Source organism: Pecten maximus, chromosome 10 (assembly GCF_902652985.1).
Source record: "Pecten maximus chromosome 10, xPecMax1.1, whole genome shotgun sequence".
Classification (NCBI taxonomy): Eukaryota; Metazoa; Mollusca; class Bivalvia; order Pectinida; family Pectinidae; genus Pecten; species Pecten maximus.
The window spans coordinates 5,039,774-5,065,748 of NC_047024.1; the positions used below are offsets into that span (position 1 = coordinate 5,039,774).

Consider the following 25,975-nt stretch of genomic DNA (forward strand, 5'->3'; position numbering starts at 1 on the left):
GGGTGGATAGAATTTTCGACTACACGTTCCCACGAGGTTTCGGGATTCCCCTACGTAAAAACCCGTTGGCAGGCAGAGTGATAGGGGTGGTTAGAAAATGGAGGTGTTGAGATAAGTTTTTGTGTAGATCGGTGGTAACCAACAGCTGACAACTCGGTGTGTCCATGTTATGATGTTTTTTACATCGAAGAATCTTTGTGGTTACTGATTTATCGGACACATAGCTGATTATAAACCTACCTACAAGACGGTAAGTACCCTCTTTGGACTCACTGCATAGAACACGGTACTTTGTTACTTATATAGTCCGTATAATTTATAACGCAGTTGCAAATCTATATCGGTGAAATTGTATTCCATTAGTTGGAGAAATACTTTTGTTTTGTATCGGATCGACATTATAGAATTTCATACGCATTACGTTAAAATAAAATTATAATGCTTTGTTTTAACAAATTAATGATCTGTTACGTATTTTTGAAGAATTACTTTGTAGGTAACTCGTTATTCTCTCTAAGTAAGGTATTACCCAGCCATGCTGATTTATGTTTTTTTTTCGTTTTTATTAAGATACCTTATATTTGGTTCACTGCACAGGTATGTGCTAGTTTGCACCCTTTTCTCAGAATAGGTCTTTGCCTGTATTTCGTAATACCTAACTTATGTACAGGTATTTATAAATAGAATAGAGGCAATGCAATTAACCAGCCAAGTACTTGGGACACCAGAAGGAGATAATCTAGTAAAAATGTAGGGTAAAACACACAAAAGGAGATCAGGGCGAGAAAGTTTATGGTAAAACACACAAAAGGAGATCAGGGGAGATAGTTTATGGTAAAACACACATAAGGAGATCAGGGGAGATAGTTTAGGGTAAAACACAGATAGTGAGATAGATAAATAGAGGTTACACAACGAGTGGTTGTTGGATATGGAATTTATTTCACACGAGTAAGTTATTTTTTAAAAGTTACAAAAGACACGAGCTTTAGCGAGTGTTTTTTGCAACTTTTAAAAAATAACTTACTCGTGTGAAATAAATTCCATATCCAACAATTTCGAGTCGTGTGACCTGTTTCTACCACAATAATATCGGCTTGAATCAAAGGGAAACGTGGCCAAGTATAATTTCGCGTATGCAAATAAAGTGTACTGGTGACGTCCGGGACCCGGTGATGTGACATCATTAGATTATTGATGACGTCAATAACAATTGCAGCTTGGGTCAAAGTTCACCGTGTTAGCCAATCAAAATGCGTACAGAGTTTATACCAGTGTGGTATAAACAGATTGTTAATCAACAGCTGTAATGATTAACTGATGGTCTGAGAGTTGAATAACACAGCGTATTGTGGTAGAATGTAGGGTAAAACACAGATAGTAAGATCAGGGGAAGGTAATTTAGGATAAAACACAGATAGTGTGATAGATAATTTAGGGTAAAACACAGATAGTGAGATAGATAATTTAGGGTAAAACACAGAAAGGGAGATAGATAATTTATGGTAAAACACACATAAGGAGATCAGGGGAGATAATTTAGGGTAAAACACAGATAGGGAGATAGATAATTTAGGGTAAAACACAGATAGTGAGATCAGGGGAAGGTAATTTAGGATAAAACACAGATAGTGAGATAGATAATTTAGGGTAAAACACACGTAAGGAGATCAGGGGAAGATAATTTAGGGTAAAACACAGATAGGGAGATCAGGGGAAGATAATTTAGGGTAAAACACAGATAGTGAGATCAGGGTAAAACACAGATAGGGAGATCAGGGGAAGATAATTAAGGGTAAAACACAGAAAGGGAGATAGATAATTTAGGGTAAAACACAAATAGGGAGATCAGGAGAAGATAATTTAGGATAAAACACAAATAAGGAGATCAGGGGATATGATTAAGGGTAAAACACAGATAGTGAGATCAGGGTAAAACACAGATAGGGAGATCAGGGGAAGATAATTAAGGGTAAAACACAGAAAGGGAGATAGATAATTTAGGGTAAAACACAAATAGGGAGATCAGGGGAGATAATTTAGGGTAAAACATAGATAAGGAGATCAGGGGAGATAAATAAGGGTAAAACACAATGAAGGAGATCAGGGGAGATAATTTAGGGTAAAACACAGATAGGGAGATCAGGGGGAGATAAATAAGGGTAAAACACAAATAAGGAGATCAGGGGGAGATAATCAAGGGTAAAACACAAATAAGGAGATCAGGGGAGATAATTTAGGGTAAAACACAGATAGTGAGATCAGGGAAAGATGATTTAGGGTAAAACACACGTAAGGAGATCAGGGGAAGATAATTTAGGGTAAAACACAGATAGGGAGATCAGGGGAAGATAATTTAGAATAAAACACAGATAGTGAGATAGATAATGTAGGGTAAAACACAGATAGTGTGATAGATAATGTAGGGTAAATCACAGATAGTGTGATAGATAATGTAGGGTAAATCACAGATAGTGTGATAGATAATGTAGGGTAAAACACAGATAGTGTGATAGATAATGTATGGTAAAACACAGATAAGGAGATCAGGGGAAGGTAATTTAGGGGAAATATAGGAAAGAAAATCAAGGGAAAATAGGGAGACGAGGGGAGATAATTTATGGTAAAACACAGATAGGGAGATCAGGAGAGATAATTTGTTAAACAAACATAGAGAGATCGGAGAGATAATTAAGGGAGAAACATAGATAAGGAGATCAGAGAGATAATTTAAGGTAAACACAGAAAGGTAGATATGAGGAGATAATTTAAGGTAAAACTCAGAAATCGAGGATATGATTTAGGGTAAAACACAGATAGGAAGATCGGGGAGATAATTTAGGGTAAAAAACAGAAAGGGAGATCAGGGGAGGTAATTTAGGGTTAACCACAAATGTAAACTTTATTTATTTTACAACAATTACGAATCAAGTTATATAACTTATATTAACCACGCTTGTTGGCCCGGATGGAAGCTTGCAAGAGGTCTTACTGTGGGAGGAAACCGGAGCACCCGGGGAAAACCCACGTGGTCGGGCAGGTGGCCCCATACCTTTTCACGTCCGATCGTGGAATTGAAACCCGGCCACCTAGGTGAAAGGCAAGTTTGTTACCACTGTGCCACCCGACCACCAAAAACACAATATGGAGATCAGGGGGAGATAATTAAGGGTAAAACACAAATAGGAGATCAGGGGGAGATAATTTAGGTAAATGTGGCAGTGGTCAGTAAATAGATAACTCTGAGGTAGACAGGTCAGTGGGAGATAATCAACGGAGGTAGACAGGTCAGGGGGAGTTAATCAACGGAGGTAGACAGGTCAGGGGAAGATAATCAAGGTAAATGTGGCAGTGGTCAGTATATAGAAAACACTAAGGTAGACAGGTCAGGGGGAGATAATCAACAGAAGTAGACAGGTCAGGGGGGATAATCAACAGAGGTAGACAAGTCAGGGGGAGATAATCAACAGAGGTAGACAGGTCAGGGGGAGATAATCAACAGAGGTAGACAGGTCAGGGGGAGATAATTAACAGAGATAGACAGGTCAGGGGGAGATAATCAACGCAGGTAGACAGGTAAGGGGGAGATAATCAACGGAGGTAGACAGGTCAGGGGGAGATAATCAACGGAGGTAGACAGGTCAGGGGGAGATAATCAACGGAGGTAGATAGGTCAGGGGGAGATAATCAACAGAGGTAGACAGGTCAGGGGGGATAATCAACAGAGGTAGACAGGTCAGGGGGAGATAATCAACAGAGGTAGACAGGTCAGGGGAAGATAATCAACGGAGGTAGACAGGTCAGGGGGAGATAATCAACAGAGGTAGGCAGGTCAGGGGGAGAAAATCAACAGAGGTAGACAGGTCAGGGGGGGATAATCAACAGAGGTAGACAGGTCAGGGGGGATAATCAACAGAGGTAGACAGGTCAGGGGGAGATAATCAACAGAAGTAGACAGGTCAGGGGGGATAATCAACAGAGGTAGACAGGTCAGGGGGAGATAATCAACAGAGGTAGACAGGTCAGGGGGAGATAGTCAACAGAGGTAGACAGGTCAGGGGGAGATAATCAACAGAGGTAGACAGGTCAGGGGGAGATAATCAACAGAGGTAGACAGGTCAGGGGGAGATAATCAACAGAGGTAGACAGGTCAGGGGGAGATAATCAACAGAGGTAGACAGGTCAGGGGGGGATAATCAACAGAGGTAGGCAGGTAAGGGGGAGTAATCAACAGAGGTAGACAGGTCAGGGGGAGATAATCAACAGAGGTAGACAGGTCAGAGGGTGATAATCAACAGAGGTAGATAGGTCAGGGGGAGATAATCAACAGACGTAGACCGGTCAGGGGGAGATAATCAACAGAGGTAGGCAGGTCAGCCTGGGGGAGATAATCAACAGAGGTAGGCAGGTCAGGGGGAGCTAATCAACAGAGGTAGACAGGTCAGGGGGAGCTAATCAACAGAGGTAGCAGGGGGAGCTAATCAACAGAGGTAGGCAGGTCAGGGGGAGATAATCAACGGAGGTAGGCAGGTCAGGGGGAGATAATCAATGGAGGTAGACAGGTCAGGCGGAGATAATCAACAGAGGTAGGCAGGTCAGGGGGGGATAATAATCAACAGAGGTAGACAGGTCAGGGGGAGATAATCAATGGAGGTAGACAGGTCGGGGAGATAATCAATGCAGGTGGAAAGGTCAGGGGGAGATAATCAACAGAGGTAGACAGGTCAGGGGGAGATAATCAACAGAGGTAGACAGGTCAGGGGGAGATAATCAACGGAGGTAGACAGGTCAGGGGGAGATAATCAATGGAGGTAGACAGGTCAGGCGGAGATAATCAATGGAGGTGGATAGGTCGGGGAGATAATCAATGGAGGTGGATAGGTCAAAGGGAGAAGGTAATTGTGGTAGTGTGTTGTATGTAAGGTATCATGAAATTAGGACAAGTCGTCTCCTTTCCTGTAATTCATTATTAATATTCAAAAAGCTTATATATGTTGTTTTTTTTACTCAGTTAATCACGCAAGAGGATTTTACTTTATACAAATGTAAATTTGATTTTTGAATATTGTGTTGGCATTTTGCCTATACCTACACAGCACTGACAGCTACAAGTGTTATCTGCATTGTTCTGTGGATGTAGAAACGTGACCAGATACTCGAGAGACAGGACAAACTGCAGGTCATATTAACATTACGTAATAAAGGGGCTGGGTAGATATACTGTACATACACTGTTGTATAGCTGTGACAAGGCTCATTCTGCTGAGAATTTATAAAAAAATCAATTGTGAACAGAAACGTAGTTAAAGAATGCTGTAGGCCAGCACAAACTGGTATTTGCTTTTTAGAATGCCATATGTATACATACACAGTTGTTACACACTGGTACCTGAGGTTTTCCCTCCTTAACAACAAGCAAAGCCAATCAGCTTGGGTATCAGTCCCTTACTGGTGAAACGGGGTGGGGGATGGTGGTGGGGGTGGGGGGGTGGGGGGGGGGGGGGGTTGACTAAAGGATTCCTCTCCCCTCATCCCCAAAGTATGTCGGCTCTCTAGCGACTTCATTCCATGAGGGATTTTGATAAAACATCACACAATGATAAAGGACCATCATATCTCGAATAAGTTCAAGTTTCAGGGTTTTTGGGTCAAGGTCAATGTTACTATTTTTAGCTGGGGCTGTTAAGGTACATGTATTGCTTTAGCAATACCGAGAATGATTCTTATACAAATGCTCATCTCATAGTGAGGACATTAGTTGAGTGTTTTTAACCAATTCACCATCAAAGATGATCATCTGTTCTTTGTAATAGATAGCTTTTGTTTCCTTTCATCAGATAAATAGTAATAACCATATTGGATTTTGAAAATGGTTCTCTGGTCCTGAACAGCCTGTTTTCATTTGATTAAAAAAAAAAACTGCAAAATTTTGTTCTAGACTTTAGAACAGTTTTGGAACTGTTTTAGAATATTTCTGGAATTGTTCCAGAAAATCTGTTCTAGAACTGTTCCAGAGTAGTTTCAAAACTTTTGTTCTAGAATAGTTCCAGAACTAGATCAGAACATTTGTTCAAGAACTGTTCTGGAATTGTTCTAAATTTCTGTTCTAGAACGGTTCTAGAACTGTTCCAAAATATTTTGTCTCATTTAACATTCTAGAACTGTTCCAGAACATATCTATAACAGTTCTAGAACACTTGTTCCAGAACATTTCTAGAACAGTTCTAGAATTGTTCTGGTATCTTTCACAGGGGTAGGAGGCCATATATACCATTCATATTTAACTGATTGGTCAGATCAATTTTAACGAGATGTCTTATAAATGACCCATACCAAGTGTTGTTTGTTTTATTGTTTGGATAGATAAGAAACAATACTGGGATGCTCAATTTAGATACATGTAATTGCTGCAGGCCCAGCAGGCCTCTTGTTCTGGCTGTATCAGATGTTGAATGGGAATATAAACTGGCTGTACAGCCAGAGAAATATCAAGGTCGTCAGACTGAATAATAAACAAGGAAACTGCTCCATTGAGCTGTGAGAGTTTAAGAGATTTTCTGTGTCCTGTTTGCCAAGTGATAGTATATTTTACAATGGAGTTTATCAATGAATCTTTTTGTTTAGTATGTATGTCCTCTGAGAACTCTAAGTATGCTTTGTGTATAATTAATGTGTTATTAAGTGCAGCATTTAAGATTTAAGAATATTTAGATTCTCTGTTTGTTTTTGGCTGAAATAACCACTACCTGTGTGTGATACCAAGCGAAAGCTGACTGAAAATTTCATCTGTATATGTTGAGACATCTTGTCAGACTACCAATAGCTCAGGTAGAAGACACACCTTCCATTTAAGTAAAGAATATTTGTTAGTTGTATCTAAGCTCTCAACAATTAAGTCATCAACTGTATCTCAGTTGTCAACAATTAAGTCATTATAGCTGTATCTCAACTGTCAAAGCTTAAGTCATTATAGCTGTATCTCAACTGTCAAAACTTAAGTCATTAGCTGTATCTCAACTGTCAAAACTTAAGTCATTAGCTGTATCTCAACTGTCAACATTTTATTCATTAGCTGTATCTTATCTGTCAACATTTGATTCATTAACTGTATCTCAGTTGTCAACATTTGATTCATTTTCTGTATCTAATCTGTCAACATTTGATTCATTTACTGTATCTCAGTTGTCAACATTTGATTCATTTTCTGTATCTAATCTGTCAACATTTGATTCATTTGCTGTATCTAATCTGTCAACATTTGATTCATTTACTGTATCTCAGTTGTCAACATTTTAGTCATTAGCTGTATCTCATCTGTCAACATTTTAGTCATTAGCTGTATCTAATCTGTGAACATTTTATTCATTAGCTGTAACACAGTTGTCAACATTTTATTCATTAGCTGTATCTCATCTGTGAACATTTTAGCCATTAGCTGTAACACAGTTGTCAACATTTTAGCCATTAACTGTATCTCATCTGTGAACATTTTAGCCATTAGCTGTAACACAGTTGTCAACATTTTATTCATTAGCTGTATCACAGTTGTCAACATTTTAGCCATTAACTGTATCACAGTTGTCAACATTTTAGCCGTTAACTGTAACACAGTTGTTAACATTTTAGCCATTAGCTGTATCTCATCTGTGAACATTGCATGCACTAACGGTGTCAAGATGTTTAATGATATAAAAACAATAATTTTTGGTGTAAAAACTCTGTTTCTCTATCTCATCAGGAGCCGATCAACATTTGTTTTATTCAGCAGATATCATTACTCAGTGGTTTTCAGTTTATTTTATAATGTCAACTTTTATCTTCTGGTTGCGAAATCTTGATGAAACCGAATAATTATTGATAAAGATATTATATATAGCCATGACATATGTACAATTTAAATAGATGTAATTAGGTGTAACACATTGCTAGCAATACAAAAAATATCAAATATAAATTTCATTTAAGATTAAACCATAATACGCAATGTTAGTTTATTACCTGTGCTTAGATAATTACTCAGCTACCTTTTTACCTGTTCTAAAGTGATAAATATATCTGTTAAATTATTACCTGTGGTAACTAATAACAATGCTATCTAACTAACATGTGCTCAAATAACTATTGTCTTTGTTAGCTTATTACCCATGCTAAAATAATATCTGTTAGCTTATTGCCTTGATTGACTGAGAATATAATAGTTAAAAATGTATAAGTCTGCTTATTGCAGTTATTTATCCTAATATCTGTGGTAGCACAAGAAAGTCATGAAGCACTGTTGTAAAATTGACTTGCTGTGTCATTAATAGACAGCTTGTTTCTGCTGTATAGTTGTGCAGAGCTTGTCAAGTGTTATCTTGGGTAGGCCGTAGGCTGAATGGGGTAACTGGAGCATGCTGTATACCTACCACCACTATCGACTGCGCACTATACCCCTATATACAGTCTACCTGTCGCCATTTTAGAAATTTAGGAAAATGATTTTACTCTTCATCAAATTTCATATGTAGTGAGGATTAAGGATTTGTGACTTATTGACTGGTTCTGTGCATAAGGTAGGTAGTTTATACTGTGACAGCAATGTTTCTGATGTAATAATTACACCATACCTGGTCAACACTGTCTGAAGTCACAAGTGTTTACGAACTGATGTTTATGGTGTGTGCAGGTATGTGTTTTTAACACCAACTTTTACATAAGTACTGATGCTGCAATTGGGTGGTATAATTTGTCTAAAAATACCCTATTGTTTTATGTCTCATTTTAAAACTTATGATACATTTATACAGAGTGGTATTGGTATTTGTCTAAATACCATATTGTTTTTTTGCCTCAGTTAGACTGGTGTTATACATTTGTACAGAGATTGTTATTGGGATTTGTCTATGGATATCAACATTATTTTACACCTAAGTAAAACTGATGTTACATTTCAGAGTGGTATTGATAGAATATAAAGGTTGCATATGAACAAAACATACATATATAGTATCAGTCTGTAACTGGAACATGCTTTATGTGAAGACCATCATGATGGTTCACACTGGTTGCTTCAGTTGTTGTGAGCAATCTGTTAGGTTGTTATATTTTAAAGGTTCATGTCATTTAGGTTTGGATTAGGGTTTTTTGGGGCACTTACATGTACCTGGTAGTTTTTTTTTTCTATCAGGGAATTTTTATTGTTTGAATGCTGTATATTTTTCAACTAATTTCTTATTGATATAAAAGAATTCCTTTAAAGGAAATACTGAGTTAACCCATTAATAATACATCTGCATTTATGATAAAAACATTTAAACGACAGATTTAAACATGACATAAATGTCATGGTGACACTGGGGCTTGATCTAGGAACATCTTTCTTTAAGTGGCGACATTTAATTAAGTGGACACATATATGTGTTTCGTATTGTAACCTTCACCACTACCTGAGTGTTGTAACATTTACCTGTACCTGTACCTGATTGATGTAACATTTACCTCAAGGCTCAAGGAAATAAAGAACTTGAACTTGAACCTGTACCTGTGTGTCTTAACATTTACCTGTACCTGAGTGTTGTAACATTTATCTGTACCTGATTGATGTAGTGATTTACCTGTACCACCTGTGTGTTGTAACATTTACCTGTACCTGATTGTTGTAACATTTATCTGTACCTGAGTGTTGTAACATTTACCTGTACCTGATTGTTGTAACATTTACCTGTACCTGAGTGTTGTAACATTTACCTGTACCTGAGTGTTGTAACATTTACCTGTACCTGAGTGTTGTAACATTTACCTGTACCTGAGTGTTGTAATATTTACCTGTACCTGAGTGTTGTAACATTTACCTGTACCTGAGTGTTGTAACATTTACCTGTACCTGAGTGTTGCAACATTTACCTGGACCTGATTGATGTAACTTATATCTGTACTTGTGTATTGATATATTTACCTGTACCTGTACCTGAGTGTTGTAACTTAACTGTACCTGTACCTGAGTGTGGTATAATTTCCCCTGTACCTGATTGTTGTAACATTTACCTGTACCTGATTGTTGTAACATTTACCTGTACCTGAGTGTTGTAACATTTACCTGTACCTGATTGATGCAACATTTACCTGTACCTGAGTGTTGTAACATTTACCTGTACCTGAGTGTTGCAACATTTACCTGGACCTGATTGATGTAACTTATATTTGTACTTGTGTATTGATATATTTACCTGTACCTGTACCTGAGTGTTGTAACTTAACTGTACCTGTACCTGAGTGTGGTATAATTTCCCCTGTACCTGATTGTTGTAACATTTACCTGTACCTGATTGTTGTAACATTTACCTGTACCTGAGTGTTGTAACATTTACCTGTACCTGATTGATGCAACATTTACCTGTACCTGAGTGTTGTAACACTTACCTGTACCTGTAACTGATTGATGTAATAGTTACCTGTACCTGAGTGTTGTAACTTATATCTGTACTTGTGTATTGATAAATTTACCTGTACCTGAGTGTTGTAACATTTACCTGTACCTGAGTGTTGTAACATTTACCTGTACCTGAGTGTTGTAACATTTACCTGTACCTGATTGATGTAACATTTACCTGTACCTGAGTGTTGTAACATTTACCTGTACCTGAGTGATGGATTATTTACCTGTACCTGAGTGATGTAACATTTACCTGTACCTGAGTGATGGATTATTTACCTGTACCTGAGTGATGTAAAATTTGTAGGTCTTTGTTTATGATATTTTATTTTTTCTGGAGACAACAAGATGTCTTTGCCATATAAGCAGCAGACAGATAAGACCACCGTGTTGTAACCCTACAAAATGATTGCCGCTGACCTAGATTTCCAGTGTATGTTGAGATAATAATTATCAGTTTGCAGTATTTCTCCCCACATCAGTCATATCTGTCAATCCTGTATTGCCAGCACTGCTCAGCTGGCTTCTCTAACGGTACTGCTTTTTATTGGTATTATCTTTACTTCTCTGCTGTAGTTATTGCTTTGTGTACATCATCTTGGTTATCATATATCTTGTACAGCAATAAGGACAATTAATGTTTACACCTATACAGCCATGAGGACCATTAATGTTTACACCTGTACAGCCATGAGGACTATTAATATTTACACCTGTACAGCCATGAGGACTATTAATATTTACACCTGTACAGCCATGAGGACTATTCATGTTTACACCTGTACAGTCATGAGCACTATTAATGTTTACACCTGTACAGCCATGAGGACTATTAATGTTTACACCTATACAGCTATGAGGATTATTAATGTTTACACCTGTTCAGCCATGAGGACTATTAATGTTTACACCTGTACAGCCATGAGGACCTTTAATGTTTACACCTGTACAGCTATGAGGACTATTAATGTTTACACCTGTACAGCCATGAGGACTATTAATGTTTACACCTGTACAGCCATGAGGACTATTAATGTTTACACCTGTACAGCCATGAGGACCATTAATGTTTACACCTGTACAGCACCATCAGGACCATTAATGTTTACACCTGTACAGCTATGAGGACTATTAATGTTTACACCTGTACAGCCATGAGGACTATTAATGTTTACACCTGTACAAACATGAGGACTATTAATGTTTACACCTGTACAAACATGAGGACTATTAATGTTTACACCTGTACAGCCATGAGGACCATTAATGTATACACTTGTACAGCCATGAGGACTATTAATGTTTACACCTGTACAACCATGAGGACTATTAATGTTTACACTTGTACAGCCATGAGGACATTTAATGTTAACACCTGTACAGCCATGAGGACCATTAATGTTTACACCTGTACAGCCATGAGGACCATTAATGTTTACACCTGTACAGCCATGAGGACTATTAATGTTTACACTTGTACAGCCATGAGGACCATTAATGTTTACACCTGTACAGCTATGAGGACTTTTAATGTTTACACCTGTACAGCTATGAGGACCATTAATGTTTACACCTGTACAGCCATGAGGACATTTAATGTTAACACCTGTACAGCCATGAGGACCATTAATGTTTACACCTGTACAGCCATGAGGACCATTAATGTTTACACCTGTACAGCCATGAGGACTATTAATGTTTACACTTGTACAGCCATGAGGACCATTAATGTTTACACCTGTACAGCTATGAGGACTTTTAATGTTTACACCTGTACAGCTATGAGGACCATTAATGTTTACACCTGTACAGCCATGAGGACATTTAATGTTAACACCTGTACAGCCATGAGGACCATTAATGTTTACACCTGTACAGCCATGAGGACTATAAATATTTACACCTGTACAACCATGAGGACTATTAATGTTTACACCTGTACAGCTATAAGGACCATTAATGTTTACACCTGTACAGCCATAAGGACAATTAATGTTTACACCTATACAGTCATGAGGACTATTAATGTTTACACCTGTTCAGTCATGAGGACTATTAATGTTTACACCTGTAAACCATGAGGACTATTAATGTTTACACCTGTACAGCCATGAGGACTATTAATGTTTACACCTGTACAGTCATGAGGACTATTAATGTTTACACCTTTGCAGCCATGAGGACTATTAATGTTTACACCTGTACAGCCATGAGGACTATTCATGTTTACACCTGTACAGCCATGAGGACTATTAATGTTTATCCCTGTACAGCCATGAGGACCTTTAATGTTTACACCTGTACAGTCATGAGGACTATTAATGTTTACACCTGTACAGCCATGAGGACTATTAATGTTTACACCTATATATACAGCCATGAGGACCATTAATATTTACACCTGTACAGCCATGAGGACATTTAATGTTTACACTTGTACAGCTATGAGGACTATTAATGTTTACACCTGTACAGCCATGAGGACTATTAATGTTTACACCTGTACAGTCATGAGGACCATTAATGTTTACACCTGTACAGTCATGAGGACCATTAATGTTTACACCTGTACAGTCATGAGGACCATTAATGTTTACACCTGTACAGTCATGAGGACTATTAATGTTTACACCTGTACAGCTATGAGGACTTTTAATGTTTACACCTGTACAGTCATGAGCACTATTAATGTTTACACCTGTACAGCTATGAGGACTTTTAATGTTTACAACTATACAGCCATGAGGACCATTAATGTTTACACCTGTACAGTCATGAGGACTATTAATGTTTACACCTGTACAGCCATGAGGACTATTAATGTTTACACCTGTACAGCCATGGGGACCATTAATGTTTACACCTGTACAGCCACGAGGACTATTAATGTTTACACCTGTACAGTCATGAGGACCTTTAATGTTTACACCTGTACAGTCATGAGGACTATTAATGTTTACACCTGTACAACCATAAGGACTATTCATGTTTACACCTATACAGTCATGAGGACTATTAATGTTTACACCTGTACAACCACGAGGACTATTAATGTTTAGACCTGTACAGCTATGAGGACTTTTAATGTTTACACCTGTACAGCAGTAAAGATTTTTAATGTTTACACCTATACAGCCATGTGGACTATTAATGTTTACACCTGTACAGCAGTAAAAATCTTTAATGTTTACACCTGTACAGCTATGAGGACTATTAATGTTTACACCTGTACAGCAGTAAAGATTTTTAATGTTTACACCTATACAGCCATGAGAATCATTAATGTTTACACCTGTACAGCTATGAGGACTATTAATGTTTACACCTGTACAGCTATGAGGACTATTAATGTTTACACCTGTACAGCCATGAGGACTATTAATATTTACACCTGTACAGTCATGAGGACTATTAATGTTTACACATGTACAGTCATGAGGACCATTAATGTTTACACCTGTACAGCCATGAGGACTATTAATGTTTACACCTGTACAGCTATGAGGACTATTAATGTTTACACCTGTACAGCCATGAGGACTATTAATGTTTACACCTGTACAGTCATGAGGACCATTAATGTTTACACCTGTACAGCTATGAGGACTATTAATGTTTACACTTGTACAGCCATGAGGACTATTAATGTTTACACCTGTACAGCCATGAGGACTATTAATGTTTACACCTGTACAGCCATGAGGACTATTAATGTTTACACCTGTACAGCCATGAGGACCATTAATGTTTACACCTGTACAGCCATGAGGACTATTAATGTTTACACCTGTACAGCCATGAGGACTATTAATGTTTACACCTGTACAGCCATAAGGACTATTAATGTTTACACCTGTACAGCTATGAGGACTATTAATGTTTACACATGTACAACCATGAAGACTTATAATATTTACACCTATACAGCCATGAGGACTATTAATGTGTACACCTGTACAGCTATGAGGACTATTAATGTTTACACCTGTACAGCCATAAGGACTATTAATGTTTACACCTGTACAGCTATGAGGACTATTAATGTTTACACATGTACAACCATGAAGACTTATAATATTTACACCTATACAGCCATGAGGACTATTAATGTGTACACCTGTACAGCTATGAGGACTATTAATGTTTACACCTGTACAGCCATGAGAACAATTAATGTTTACACCTGTACAGCAGTGATGACCATTCATGTTTCCACCTGTACAGCTATGAGGACTATAAACATTTACACCTGTACAGCTATGAGGACTATTAATGTTTACACCTGTACAGCTATAATGTAATATATGTATATATAGTGATAACTATCCATATATGTTACTGTACTACACTTTTATAACTCTTCTATTATAAAGAGTTCCCAAAAGGGAGACAAATCAAACACATCCTGGTGAGACCTTAACACATCGGTAACTAAAATGTGTAATTGTGGGTTATTTCCCTTGCACTAAAAACCAATAGTACGGTAACATGTGAATGGTTTTATATATGGAGTTATATGTTACCACACAAAACCTGTACAGTTATTGATACACAAAGATGTTAGTTTACACTTCACATCAGGTTTTTGCAGCACGCTGCTCCTCAGTGCAGTGTAATTAGTAATTACTCATGATGCCATGTATTACCATACCAGTACAGCAGAATGATGTGAATTAGAGTATATTATTGGCACATCAAATAGGTGATCACCAACAATTTTATCTTTGTTTCTTTTGTCCTCAGATCCATAATGGAGAAGTTCCGTGGTATCCCTTTTATGGTTTTGCCTCGAAAAGAACAGAACCGTTTGGCAAACCAACTGGACCAGACGGATTGTACAGGCAAAGACTACATTGTCTTTGCTCAAACTCTGGAAAAGATGTGTGCCTATCAGCTAGGTGTTGTGGAATTCCATGCTTTAAGGGTAAAAACTTATCAATTATTAATTAACAATTATTTTACTGAGTAAATATTATGAAACTCAGTGATAAGATCTATATTTGTGTATACTGACACTATGCACTGTTTGATGAACAACGTTCTATCTCTGACATTCTATGTAATTGTTTAAAAATGAATGTCCTGGACCCATTTTCAAGGTCATAGAGGACATATTTGAATCTGATGATCTGGATTAAAAATTGTTTTGCTATCTTGTTGTTTCTATGACATTATGTTAATATTGTCTGCGTGATATTCAAATTGATTTGTTGAATTTCAAAATGATTGTTGGAATTTCCACACTTGAACAGTTTGAACTCACAGACTAACTGTATGAACAATTAAATGTTCGCTTTTTCACAGGTGATGCAAACCAAAACAATTGGTCCCACCCTGACGTTGTTTGACCATTACTATGTCCACAATCCTAAGATCACTCTGGACTTAGTGTACAGGGTCCTACAGGAAATGGGCCTGGATGACTGCACGGCTGTGCTGGACGAAGCCTATGAAGGTCAGTATCATCTTCACACCTTATCTAGGTATTAATGATAAAATTATATCCGCTTCAGCTTACAAATTATTAAGAGCTTCATTTTCCCAAAAAGTCTGGAAAAGACAAAGGTAGAACAAGAAATGCCATGGGAACGTGTGGGGTGTCATGGTTATGTGTGGGGTGTCATGTTTATGTGTGGGGTGTCATGGTTATGTGTGGGGTGTCATGGTTATGTGTGGGGTGTCATAGTTATATATGGGGTGTCATGGTTATGTGTGGGGTGTCATGTATCACCTTCCCATGACACACCACACCTGATACCCAACACCTTCCCATGATACACCACACCTGATACCCAACACCTTCCCATGATACACCACACCTGATACCCAACACCTTCCCATGATACACCACACCTTATACCCAACACCTTCCCATGACACACCACACCTGATACCTGACACCTTCCCATGATACACCACACCTGATACATGACACCTTCCCATCACACACCACACCTGATACCTGACACCTTCCCATGACACACCACACCTGATACCCAACACCTTCCCATCACACACCACACCTGATACCCAACACCTTCCCATCACACACCACACCTGATACCCAACACCTTCCCATCACACACCACACCTTATACCCAACACCCTCCCATGACACACCACACCTTATACCCAACACCTTCCCATGACACACCACACCTGATACCCAACACCCTCCCATGACACACCACACCTTATACCCAACACCTTCCCATGACACACCACACCTGATACCCAACACCCTCCCATGACACACCACACCTTATACCCAACACCCTCCCATGACACACCACACCTTATACCCAACACCTTCCCATGACACACCACACGTGATACCCAACACCTTCCCATGACACACCACACCTGATACCTGACACCTTCCCATGACACACCACACCTGATACCTGACACCTTCCCATGACACACCACACCTGATACCTGACACCTTCCCATGACACACCACACGTGATACCCAACACCTTCCCATGACACACCACACCTGATACATGACATCTTCCCATGACACACCACACCTAATACCCGACACATTCCTATGACACACCACACCTAATACCCGACACCTTCCCATGACACACCACACCTGATACCCGACACCTTCCCATGACACACCACACCTGATACCTGACACCCTCCCATGACACACCACACCTGATACCCAACACCTTCCCATGACACACCACACCTGATACCCAACACCTTCCCATGACACACCACACCTTATACATGACACCTTCCCATGACACACCACACCTTATACATGACACCTTCCCATGACACACCACACCTGATACATGACACCTTCCCATGACACACCACACCTGATACCTGACACCTTCCCATGACACACCACACCTTATACCTGACATCTTCCCATGACACACCACACCTGATACCCAACACCCTCCCATCACACACCACACCTGATACATGACACCTTCCCATGATACACCACACCTAATACCCCACACCTTCCCATCACACACCACACCTTATACATGACACCTTCCCATCACACACCACACCTAATACCCAACACCTTCCCATGACACACCACACCTAATACCCAACACCTTCCCATGACAAACCACACCTGATACCTGACATCTTCCCATGACACACCACACCTGATACATGACACCTTCCCATGACACACCACACCTGATACCCAACACCCTCCCATCAGGTGTCAGGTGTGGTGTGTCATGGGAAGATGTCAGGTATCAGGTGTGGTGTGTCATGGGAAGGTGTCAGGTATCAGGTGTGGTGTGTCATGGGAAGGTGTTGGGTATAAGGTGTGGTGTGTCATGGGAAGGTGTCATGTATCAGGTGTGGTGTGTCATGGGAAGGTGTCAGGTATCAGGTGTGGTGTGTCATGGGAAGGTGTTGGGTATAAGGTGTGGTTTGTCAATTGAAGGTGTAACGTATTAGGTGTGGGGTTTCACAGAAAAATGTTATTGTGGCCTTTTAGTTTTAAGATGTTAGTTATTGTTGATGTCTATGTATTTAATGAAATGACCATTGGAATTCATTGATTGTTTCAGATATCAAAAAAAGACATGAGTCAGGACGTTGCCAACCTTTCAATGAGGACAGACAATTGAATGTACACAGATGTACATGTGAAAGTTGTAGACCATTACACTCGGTAGAACAAGAAGACATCCCTTCCAATAACACAAACCCCCGTTGCCATCCTCCTTGCACAACTTGTTCATCTTCTCAGAGGACCTGTCATCCTTCATGGACAAACTGTGAGCGTTCAAACATTAATTGCATACATCCAAATATAAGCAGTGTGCATTCAAGGTTACTCCCCACTGAGAGTGCTGGACACCCATATGCTCCTCCCCAAGTTACTCCGTATCTGCAGCAAAATAATCACTTTGTGCGTCAGAATGAACACCTAATGCAGAGACAAGACAGGTTCTCTCAAGATGGACCAAACTGGGTACCCCGTGGACACCCCATATCCCATGATGGACACAACATAATGCGTCATGTTCCTCAGAATGTAGTTGTGCCACCGTGTCCACCGTGTCCACCTCACCCACCCGCTCACTATAGTACATCAACAGTACAGCTACCATACTACCAAGGCAGTTCCCTAAAAACCCCAGTCACCCATGTCTCTACTCAGCCTGGACCAGAAACTGGTGCCATTCCAAAACAGCCCAGTCAACGTGTTGATGAATCTGAAGGCAGTTCACTGTCCCCTCTCACATCACAGAGTTATGTTGATAACAGGCAGTGTTTACCAAGAAATTTGTATCAGCAGTTCTATCCATCCCCTGGTCGAAAAGAACCGCCGACTCAAGCAAATGATTCTGACAACTACTGTAGACTTTTGCCTGAGGTGAATGATTTAGGGAAAGACAATGTGATGAGACCAGTAAGGACAAACCAGTGTACTTGTCCACCGTATGTCAGGCCTCAGTATACACCATCAATACCAGCTGGTGAGTATCAGAACAGGTCACAAATTAGTTTCATACCTCCTTCAGACAGTGAAGAAGATGATTCTGATGAGACTAAGTTACTTGAAGTAGTTGAGAGTTCCAGTTGTAATCGGTCACAGTTGACATTTCAATCTCCAACCAAGAATGGTCCATCAAGTACCAGACAGTCAAGTAACAAGGCTGATGCTGAGCGTCGTTACTCCGATCCACCAGATAATTTTCCACCCTCAAGTCCCTTTGACAATGGCGTGAGGCGATCCATTAGCGACGATGAATTAAAATGTAGCCTCAGCCCTGCAGAACCTGTCTACTTGCATAAAGTACAAAGTAAGTTTGTAACTTAAACAAGCTTTATCATCTAAGCTGCTCCTACTGACTAAAGAGAACAACCAGTAATATCAGCTTGATATAATGGTTATTGTGTGTTGTTTTTCTCTATAGACAGGTTACTGTGTGTTGTTGTCATCTATTTACAGGATATTGTCTTGTGTTATTCTCTATAGACAGGTCATTGTGTTTTGTTGTGGTCTATAGACAGGTTATTGTGTTGTTTTTCTCTATAGACAGGTTATTGTGTGTTGTTTTTCTCTATAGACAGGTTATTGTGTTTTGTTGTTGTCTATAGACAGCTTATTGTGTTTTGTCTTCTATAGACAGTTTATTGTGTTTTGTCTTCTATAGACAGGTTATTGTGTGTTGTTGTCGTCTATAGACAGGTTATTGTGTTGTTGTCGTCTATAGACAGGTCATTGTGTTGTTGTCGTCTATAGACAGGTTATTGTGTGTTGTTGTCGTCTATAGACAGGTTATTGTGTGTTGTTGTCATCTATAGACAGGTCATTGTGTTTTGTTGTCGTCTATATAGACAGTTTATTGTGTTTTGTCTTCTATAGACAGGTTATTGTGTGTTGTTGTCGTCTATAGACAGGTTATTGTGTTTTGTTGTCGTCTATAGACAGGTTATTGTGTGTTGTTGTCATCTATAGACAGGTCATTGTGTTTTGTTGTTGTCTATAGACAGGTTATTGTGTGTTGTTGTCGTCTATAGACAGGTCATTGTGTTTTGTTGTCGTCTATAGACAGGTCATTGTGTTGTTTTCGTCTATAGACAGGTTATTGTGTGTTGTTGTCGTCTATAGACAGGTTATTGTGTGTTGTTGTCATCTATAGACAGGTCATTGTGTTTTGTTGTCGTCTATATAGACAGGTTATTGTGTTGTTGTCGTCTATAGACAGGTCATTGTGTTTTGTTGTCGTCTATATAGACAGGTTATTGTGTGTTGTTGTCGTCTATAGACAGGTCATTGTGTTTTGTTGTCGTCTATATAGACAGGTTATTGTGTGTTGTTGTCGTCTATAGACAGGTCATTGTGTTTTGTTGTCGTCTATAGACAGGTTATTGTGTGTTGTTGTCATCTTTTTACAGGATATTGTCTTGTGTTATTCTCTATAGACAGGTTATTGTGTTTTGTTGTCGTCTATAGACAGGTTATTGTGTGTTGTTGTCGTCTATAGACAGGTTATTGTGTGTTGTTGTCGTCTATAGACAGGTTATTGTGTTTTGTTGTCGTCTATAGACAGGTTATTGTGTTTTGTCTTCTATAGACAGGTTATTGTGTTTTGTCTTCTATAGACAGGTTATTGTGTGTTGTTGTCGTCTATAGACAGGTTATTGTGTGTTGTTGTCATCTATAGACAGGTTATTGTGTTGTTGTCGTCTATAGACAGGTTATTGTGTGTTGTTGTCATCTATAGACGGGTCATTGTGTTTTGTTTTCTATAGACAGGTTATTGTGTTTTGTCTTCTATAGACAGGTTATTGTGTGTTGTTGTCATCTATAGACAGGTTATTGTGTTTTGTCTTCTATAGACAGGTTATTGTGTTTTGTCTTCTATAGACAGGTTATTGTGTGTTGTTGTCGTCTATAGACAGGTCATTGTATGTTGTTGTCGTCTATAGACAGGTTATTGTGTTGTTGTTATCTATAGACAGGTCATTGTGTTTTGTCTTCTATAGACAGGTTATTGTGTTGTCTTCTATAGACAGGTTATTGTGTTTTGTCTTCTATAGACAGGTTATTGTGTTTTGTCTTCTATAGACAGGTTATTGTGTGTTGTTGTCGTCTATAGACAGGTCATTGTATGTTGTTGTCGTCTATAGACAGGTTATTGTGTTGTTGTCGTCTATAGACAGGTTATTGTGTTTTGTTGTCGTCTATAGACAGGTTATTGTGTTTTGTCTTCTATAGACAGGTTATTGTGTTTTGTCTTCTATAGACAGGTTATTGTGTGTTGTTGTCGTCTATAGACAGGTTATTGTGTGTTGTTGTCTTCTATAGACAGGTTATTGTGTTGTTGTCGTCTATAGACAGGTTATTGTGTGTTGTTGTCATCTATAGACGGGTCATTGTGTTTTGTTTTCTATAGACAGGTTATTGTGTTTTGTCTTCTATAGACAGGTTATTGTGTTGTTGTCATCTATAGACAGGTTATTGTTTTGTTGTCATCTATAGACAGGTTATTGTGTTTTGTCTTCTATAGACAGGTTATTGTGTTTTGTCTTCTATAGACAGGTTATTGTGTGTTGTTGTCGTCTATAGACAGGTCATTGTATGTTGTTGTCGTCTATAGACAGGTTATTGTGTTGTTGTTATCTATAGACAGGTCATTGTGTTTTGTCTTCTATAGACAGGTTATTGTGTTGTCTTCTATAGACAGGTTATTGTGTTTTGTCTTCTATAGACAGGTTATTTTGTTTTGTCTTCTATAGACAGGTTATTGTGTTTTGTCTTCTATAGACAGGTTATTGTGTTTTTGTCTTCTATAGACAGGTTATTGTGTTTTGTCTTCTGAAGACAGGTTATTGTGTGTTGTTGTCGTCTATAGACAGGTCATTGTATGTTGTTGTCGTCTATAGACAGGTTATTGTGTTGTTGTTATCTATAGACAGGTCATTGTGTTTTGTCTTCTATAGACAGGATATGGTGTCTTGTCTTCTATAGACAGGTTATTGTGTGTTGTTGTCGTCTATAGACAGGTTATTGTGTTTTGTCTTCTATAGACAGGTTATTGTGTGTTGTTGTCGTCTATAGACAGGTCATTGTATGTTGTTGTCGTCTATAGACAGGTTATTGTGTTGTTGTCGTCTATAGACAGGTTATTGTGTTGTTGTCTTCTATAGACAGGTTATTGTGTTTTGTCTTCTATAGACAGGTTATTGTGTTTTGTCTTCTATAGACAGGTTATTTTGTTTTGTCTTCTATAGACAGGATATGGTGTCTTGTCTTCTATAGACAGGTTATTTTGTTTTGTCTTCTATAGACAGGTTATTGTGTGTTGTTGTCGTCTATAGACAGGTCATTGTATGTTGTTGTCGTCTATAGACAGGTTATTGTGTTGTTGTCGTCTATAGACAGGTTATTGTGTTGTTGTCATCTATAGACAGGTCATTGTGTTTTGTCTTCTATAGACAGGATATGGTGTCTTGTCTTCTATAGACAGGTTATTGTGTTTTGTCTTCTATAGACAGGTTATTGTGTGTTTTTGTCGTCTATAGACAGGTCATTGTGTGTTGTTGTCATCTATAGACAGGTTATTGTGTTGTTGTCATCTATAGACAGGTCATTGTGTTTTGTCTTCTATAGACAGGATATGGTGTTTTGTCTTCTATAGACAGGTTATTGTGTGTTGTTGTCATCTATAGACAGGTTATTGTGTGTTGTTGTCATCTATAGACAGGTTATTGTGTTTTGTCTTCTATAGACAGGATATGGTGTCTTGTCTTCTATAGACAGGTTATTGTGTTTTGTCTTCTATAGACAGGTTATTGTGTTGTTGTCATCTATAGACAGGTTATTGTGTTTTGTTGTCGTCTATAGACAGGTTATTGTGTGTTGTTGTCATCTATAGACAGGTTATTGTGTTTTGTTTTCTATAGACAGGTTATTTTGTTTTGTCTTCTATAGACAGGTTATTGTGTTTTGTCTTCTATAGACAAGTTATTGAGTTTTGTCTTCTTAAGACAGGTTATTGTGTGTTGTTGTCCTCTATAGACAGGTTATTGTGTTGTTGTCCTCTATAGACAGGTTATTGTCTGGGTTGACCTCTATCGACAGGTTATTATGTTTTGTTGTCGTCTATAGACAGGTCATTGTGTTGTTGTCCTCGATAGACAGGTTATTGTCTGGTGTTTTCCTCTATAGACAGGTAATTGTCTGGTGTTTTCCTCTATTGACAGGTTATTGTCTGGGTTGTCCTCTATAGACAGGTTATTGTCTGGTGGTTTCCTTTATAGACAGGTAATTGTCTGGTGTTTTCCTCTATAGACAGGTTATTGTCTGGGTTGTCCTCTATTTACAGGATATTGTCTGGTGTTATTCTGTATAGACAGGTCATTGTATTTTGTTGTCATCTATAGACAGGTTATTGTGTTTTGTTGTCGTCTATAGACAGGTTATTATATGTTGTTTTCCTCTATAGACAGGTCATTGTATTTTGTCTTCTATAGACAGGTCATTGTGTGTTGTTGTCGTCTTTAGACAGGTCATTGTATGTTGTTGTCCTCTATAGGCAGGTCATTGCATGTTGTTCTCTATAGACAGGTTATTGGCTGGGTTGTCTTCTATAAAGAGGTCATTGTCTGTTGTCCTCTATTTACAGGTCATTGTCTGTTGTCCTCTATTTACAGGTCATTGTCTGTTGTCCTCTATTTACAGGTCATTGTCTGTTGTCCTCTATTTACAGGTTATTATATGTTGTCCTCTATTTACAGATTATCATATGTTGTCCTCTACTAACAGGTTATTGTCTGTTGTCCTCTATTTACAGGTCATTGTCTGTTGTCCTCTATTTACAGGTCATTGTCTGTTGTCCTCTATTTACAGGTTATCATATGTTGTCCTCTATTTACAGATTATCATATGTTGTCCTCTACTAACAGGTTATTGTCTGTTGTCCTCTATTTACAGGTCATTGTCTGTTGTCCTCTATTTACAGGTCATTGTCTGTTGTCCTCTATTTACAGGTTATTATATGTTGTCCTCTACTTACAGGTTGTCTGGGTTGTCCTCTACTTACAGGTTATTGTCTGTTGTCCTCTATTTACAGGTTATTTAAGCATTGAACGGCTTTCAGTTGGCATTCATATTGACTATGAATGCCAACTGAAAGCCGTTCAATGCTTATATTTACCATCTGCGATTTTGTATTTGTCGTGCGATTTTTTTTTGAAATTTTCAAATTCAAAATTCAGTTGGCAGTTCATAAGCTGGTGAACTCGCAACTGAATTAGTAGGGTTATATAGTGGCAATGCCATACAATGGTAAATATTATATGTTGTCCTCTACTTACAGGTTATTGTCTGTTGTCCTCTATAGACAGGTCATTGTCTGTTGTTCATTATTGCACTACAAACCAAGGTGACTGCATTTACAGTGTTATTTATTGTGTTACAGATCCAATCAAGCTATTCCTTACATTTGCTGATGACAGTGAAGAACACTTGGAAGAAGTTCTTGATTTGGGTAAACTGCTAAAAGAAATGGGCTACAGTGTGAAATGTGACATGTTTGACCAAACCATTCAAAAACTGATCTCCGACCCTGGTTCTAGGGAGGTACAACAGAGCATGCAGCAGTTCTTCAGTAATTCCCATGACTGGCTGGATGACCAGATCCTTAACGCTTCTTACCTGGTCTTCTGTATCTCACCAAAGTACTTTCAGTATGTTAGACCACAGGAGGAGATATATGGAAACAGCACTGCTCATAGTGTTGGAAGTGCCCGCAGTTTGACGGAGATGGCCCAGCCTAACAGCTGCCACCTCCATACAAAGTACATTTACAACCAAGCATGCAGTGAACATTTACAAAAACTTACACAAAACAAAAGGTTTTTTCCAGTCTTATTTCAGAAATCTGGGGCTACCCAACATCACATTCCGAACATTTTTAAGTCAACTTGGATTTTCAACTATCCTGATCCCAAAAAATCGCTGCTGACATATCTCAGCAACCAGTTCAAAGAAAGAACCATGCAGTAGGTGTCTATCATCTCCTCATGCCAAAACTGGGGAGGGGATAACAAGCTGTTTGTCTGCATGTCCATAATTGTTCCCCTTTCGTCTTCGCTGTAGCAACCTCATTTTTAATCATATTTTGATCAAACATCATATAATGGTCAAGTATGAGAATAACTGGAACAAGTTTGTATTTATGGGTGCTAAGGTCATTATTAAGGTCACGGTTACTATTTATATAAAATATTTGTCAGCATACTAGTGACTTCCTCATTTAATGCATTTTAATCTAACTTCATATATTTATTGTAATTGGTCAAGTATGAGAATGTATGAGAATACAAGGTATCTCAAACGAACTCATTTTTCAAGGTCCCAAGGTCAATGATAAGGTCACTGTTATCATTTAAAGGAAATCCAGTTTTTTCATCCTTCAGGTGATTTGATTTTGATATATTATGGTTCAATTGCATCCATGAAAATATTCTTACATAATGTACGTGTGCTGATTAAATTTTATGAAGAAAAGAAAATGCATATAGATACTGCATGTATAATTATATTGATAACCAGGAGTGTAATGTGACTATAGACAGTGCACTGTTGGAGGGATTAATCACGATATACCTTGGTACACTTTTATCTAATAACACCCTTATCAGCATCACGACAGCTTATGTAATTAGCCTCAGGCTAGCTAGTAGGCTTATTGTAGAATAATTTCATATTTTGGTAGGTACAGTTCAGGTATATGCTTTGCAGCTAGTAGGGATTTGTATCGCGCCTCGATCCCTGGTGGTGAAAATTTTAAATAAAATACCTGTTTACTAGTTAAGTTATATTCCCTTGTTGTATAATGCTGTGGTACACCACACTCCAGGTAACATCTTTAAGGATATAATGTTACACCCGGTGTGCTGCTCCTACATAGGTATAATGTCTACATTTCAATTCTTTATTGTTTCTTTGAAATACAACTTTTTGTCTCTTCACGCTCCTTGCTCTCAGTCTATTAGCCATCTTTCTTTAGATTTTGATGAAACTTACCTGGTGGATTTGCTTTGTGATAT

At 38.5% G+C, this 25,975-nt stretch overlaps 1 protein-coding gene across 2 annotated transcripts; it reads left to right on the plus strand.

Annotated features, from left to right (window-relative positions):
* The first annotated feature begins 83 nt into the window (after positions 1-83).
* LOC117336072 lies at positions 84-25,740 on the plus strand. Of its 2 annotated transcripts, none has more exons than XM_033896438.1 (5): positions 84-250; positions 15,155-15,335; positions 15,716-15,866; positions 17,974-19,215; positions 24,343-25,740. In XM_033896438.1, exons 2-5 carry the CDS (start codon positions 15,162-15,164, stop codon positions 24,927-24,929), a joined length of 2,154 nt encoding a protein of 717 aa, XP_033752329.1. In that variant the 5' UTR covers positions 84-250; positions 15,155-15,161; the 3' UTR covers positions 24,930-25,740. The 2 variants fall into 2 exon arrangements, with proteins under 2 accessions (XP_033752329.1, XP_033752328.1); XM_033896437.1 differs by lacking the exon at positions 84-250 and adding an exon at positions 8,378-8,552.
* Positions 25,741-25,975: the final 235 nt, after the last annotated feature.

Coding starts and splice junctions, on each gene's coding strand:
- LOC117336072 (XM_033896438.1), top strand. CDS start 15,162: ATGGAGAAGTTCCGTGGTATCCCTTTTATGGTTTTGCCTCGAAAAGAA. Junction 15,867..17,973: donor GCTGGACGAAGCCTATGAAG/GTCAGTATCATC, acceptor TGATTGTTTCAG/ATATCAAAAAAAGACATGAG. Junction 19,216..24,342: donor CTACTTGCATAAAGTACAAA/GTAAGTTTGTAA, acceptor ATTGTGTTACAG/ATCCAATCAAGCTATTCCTT.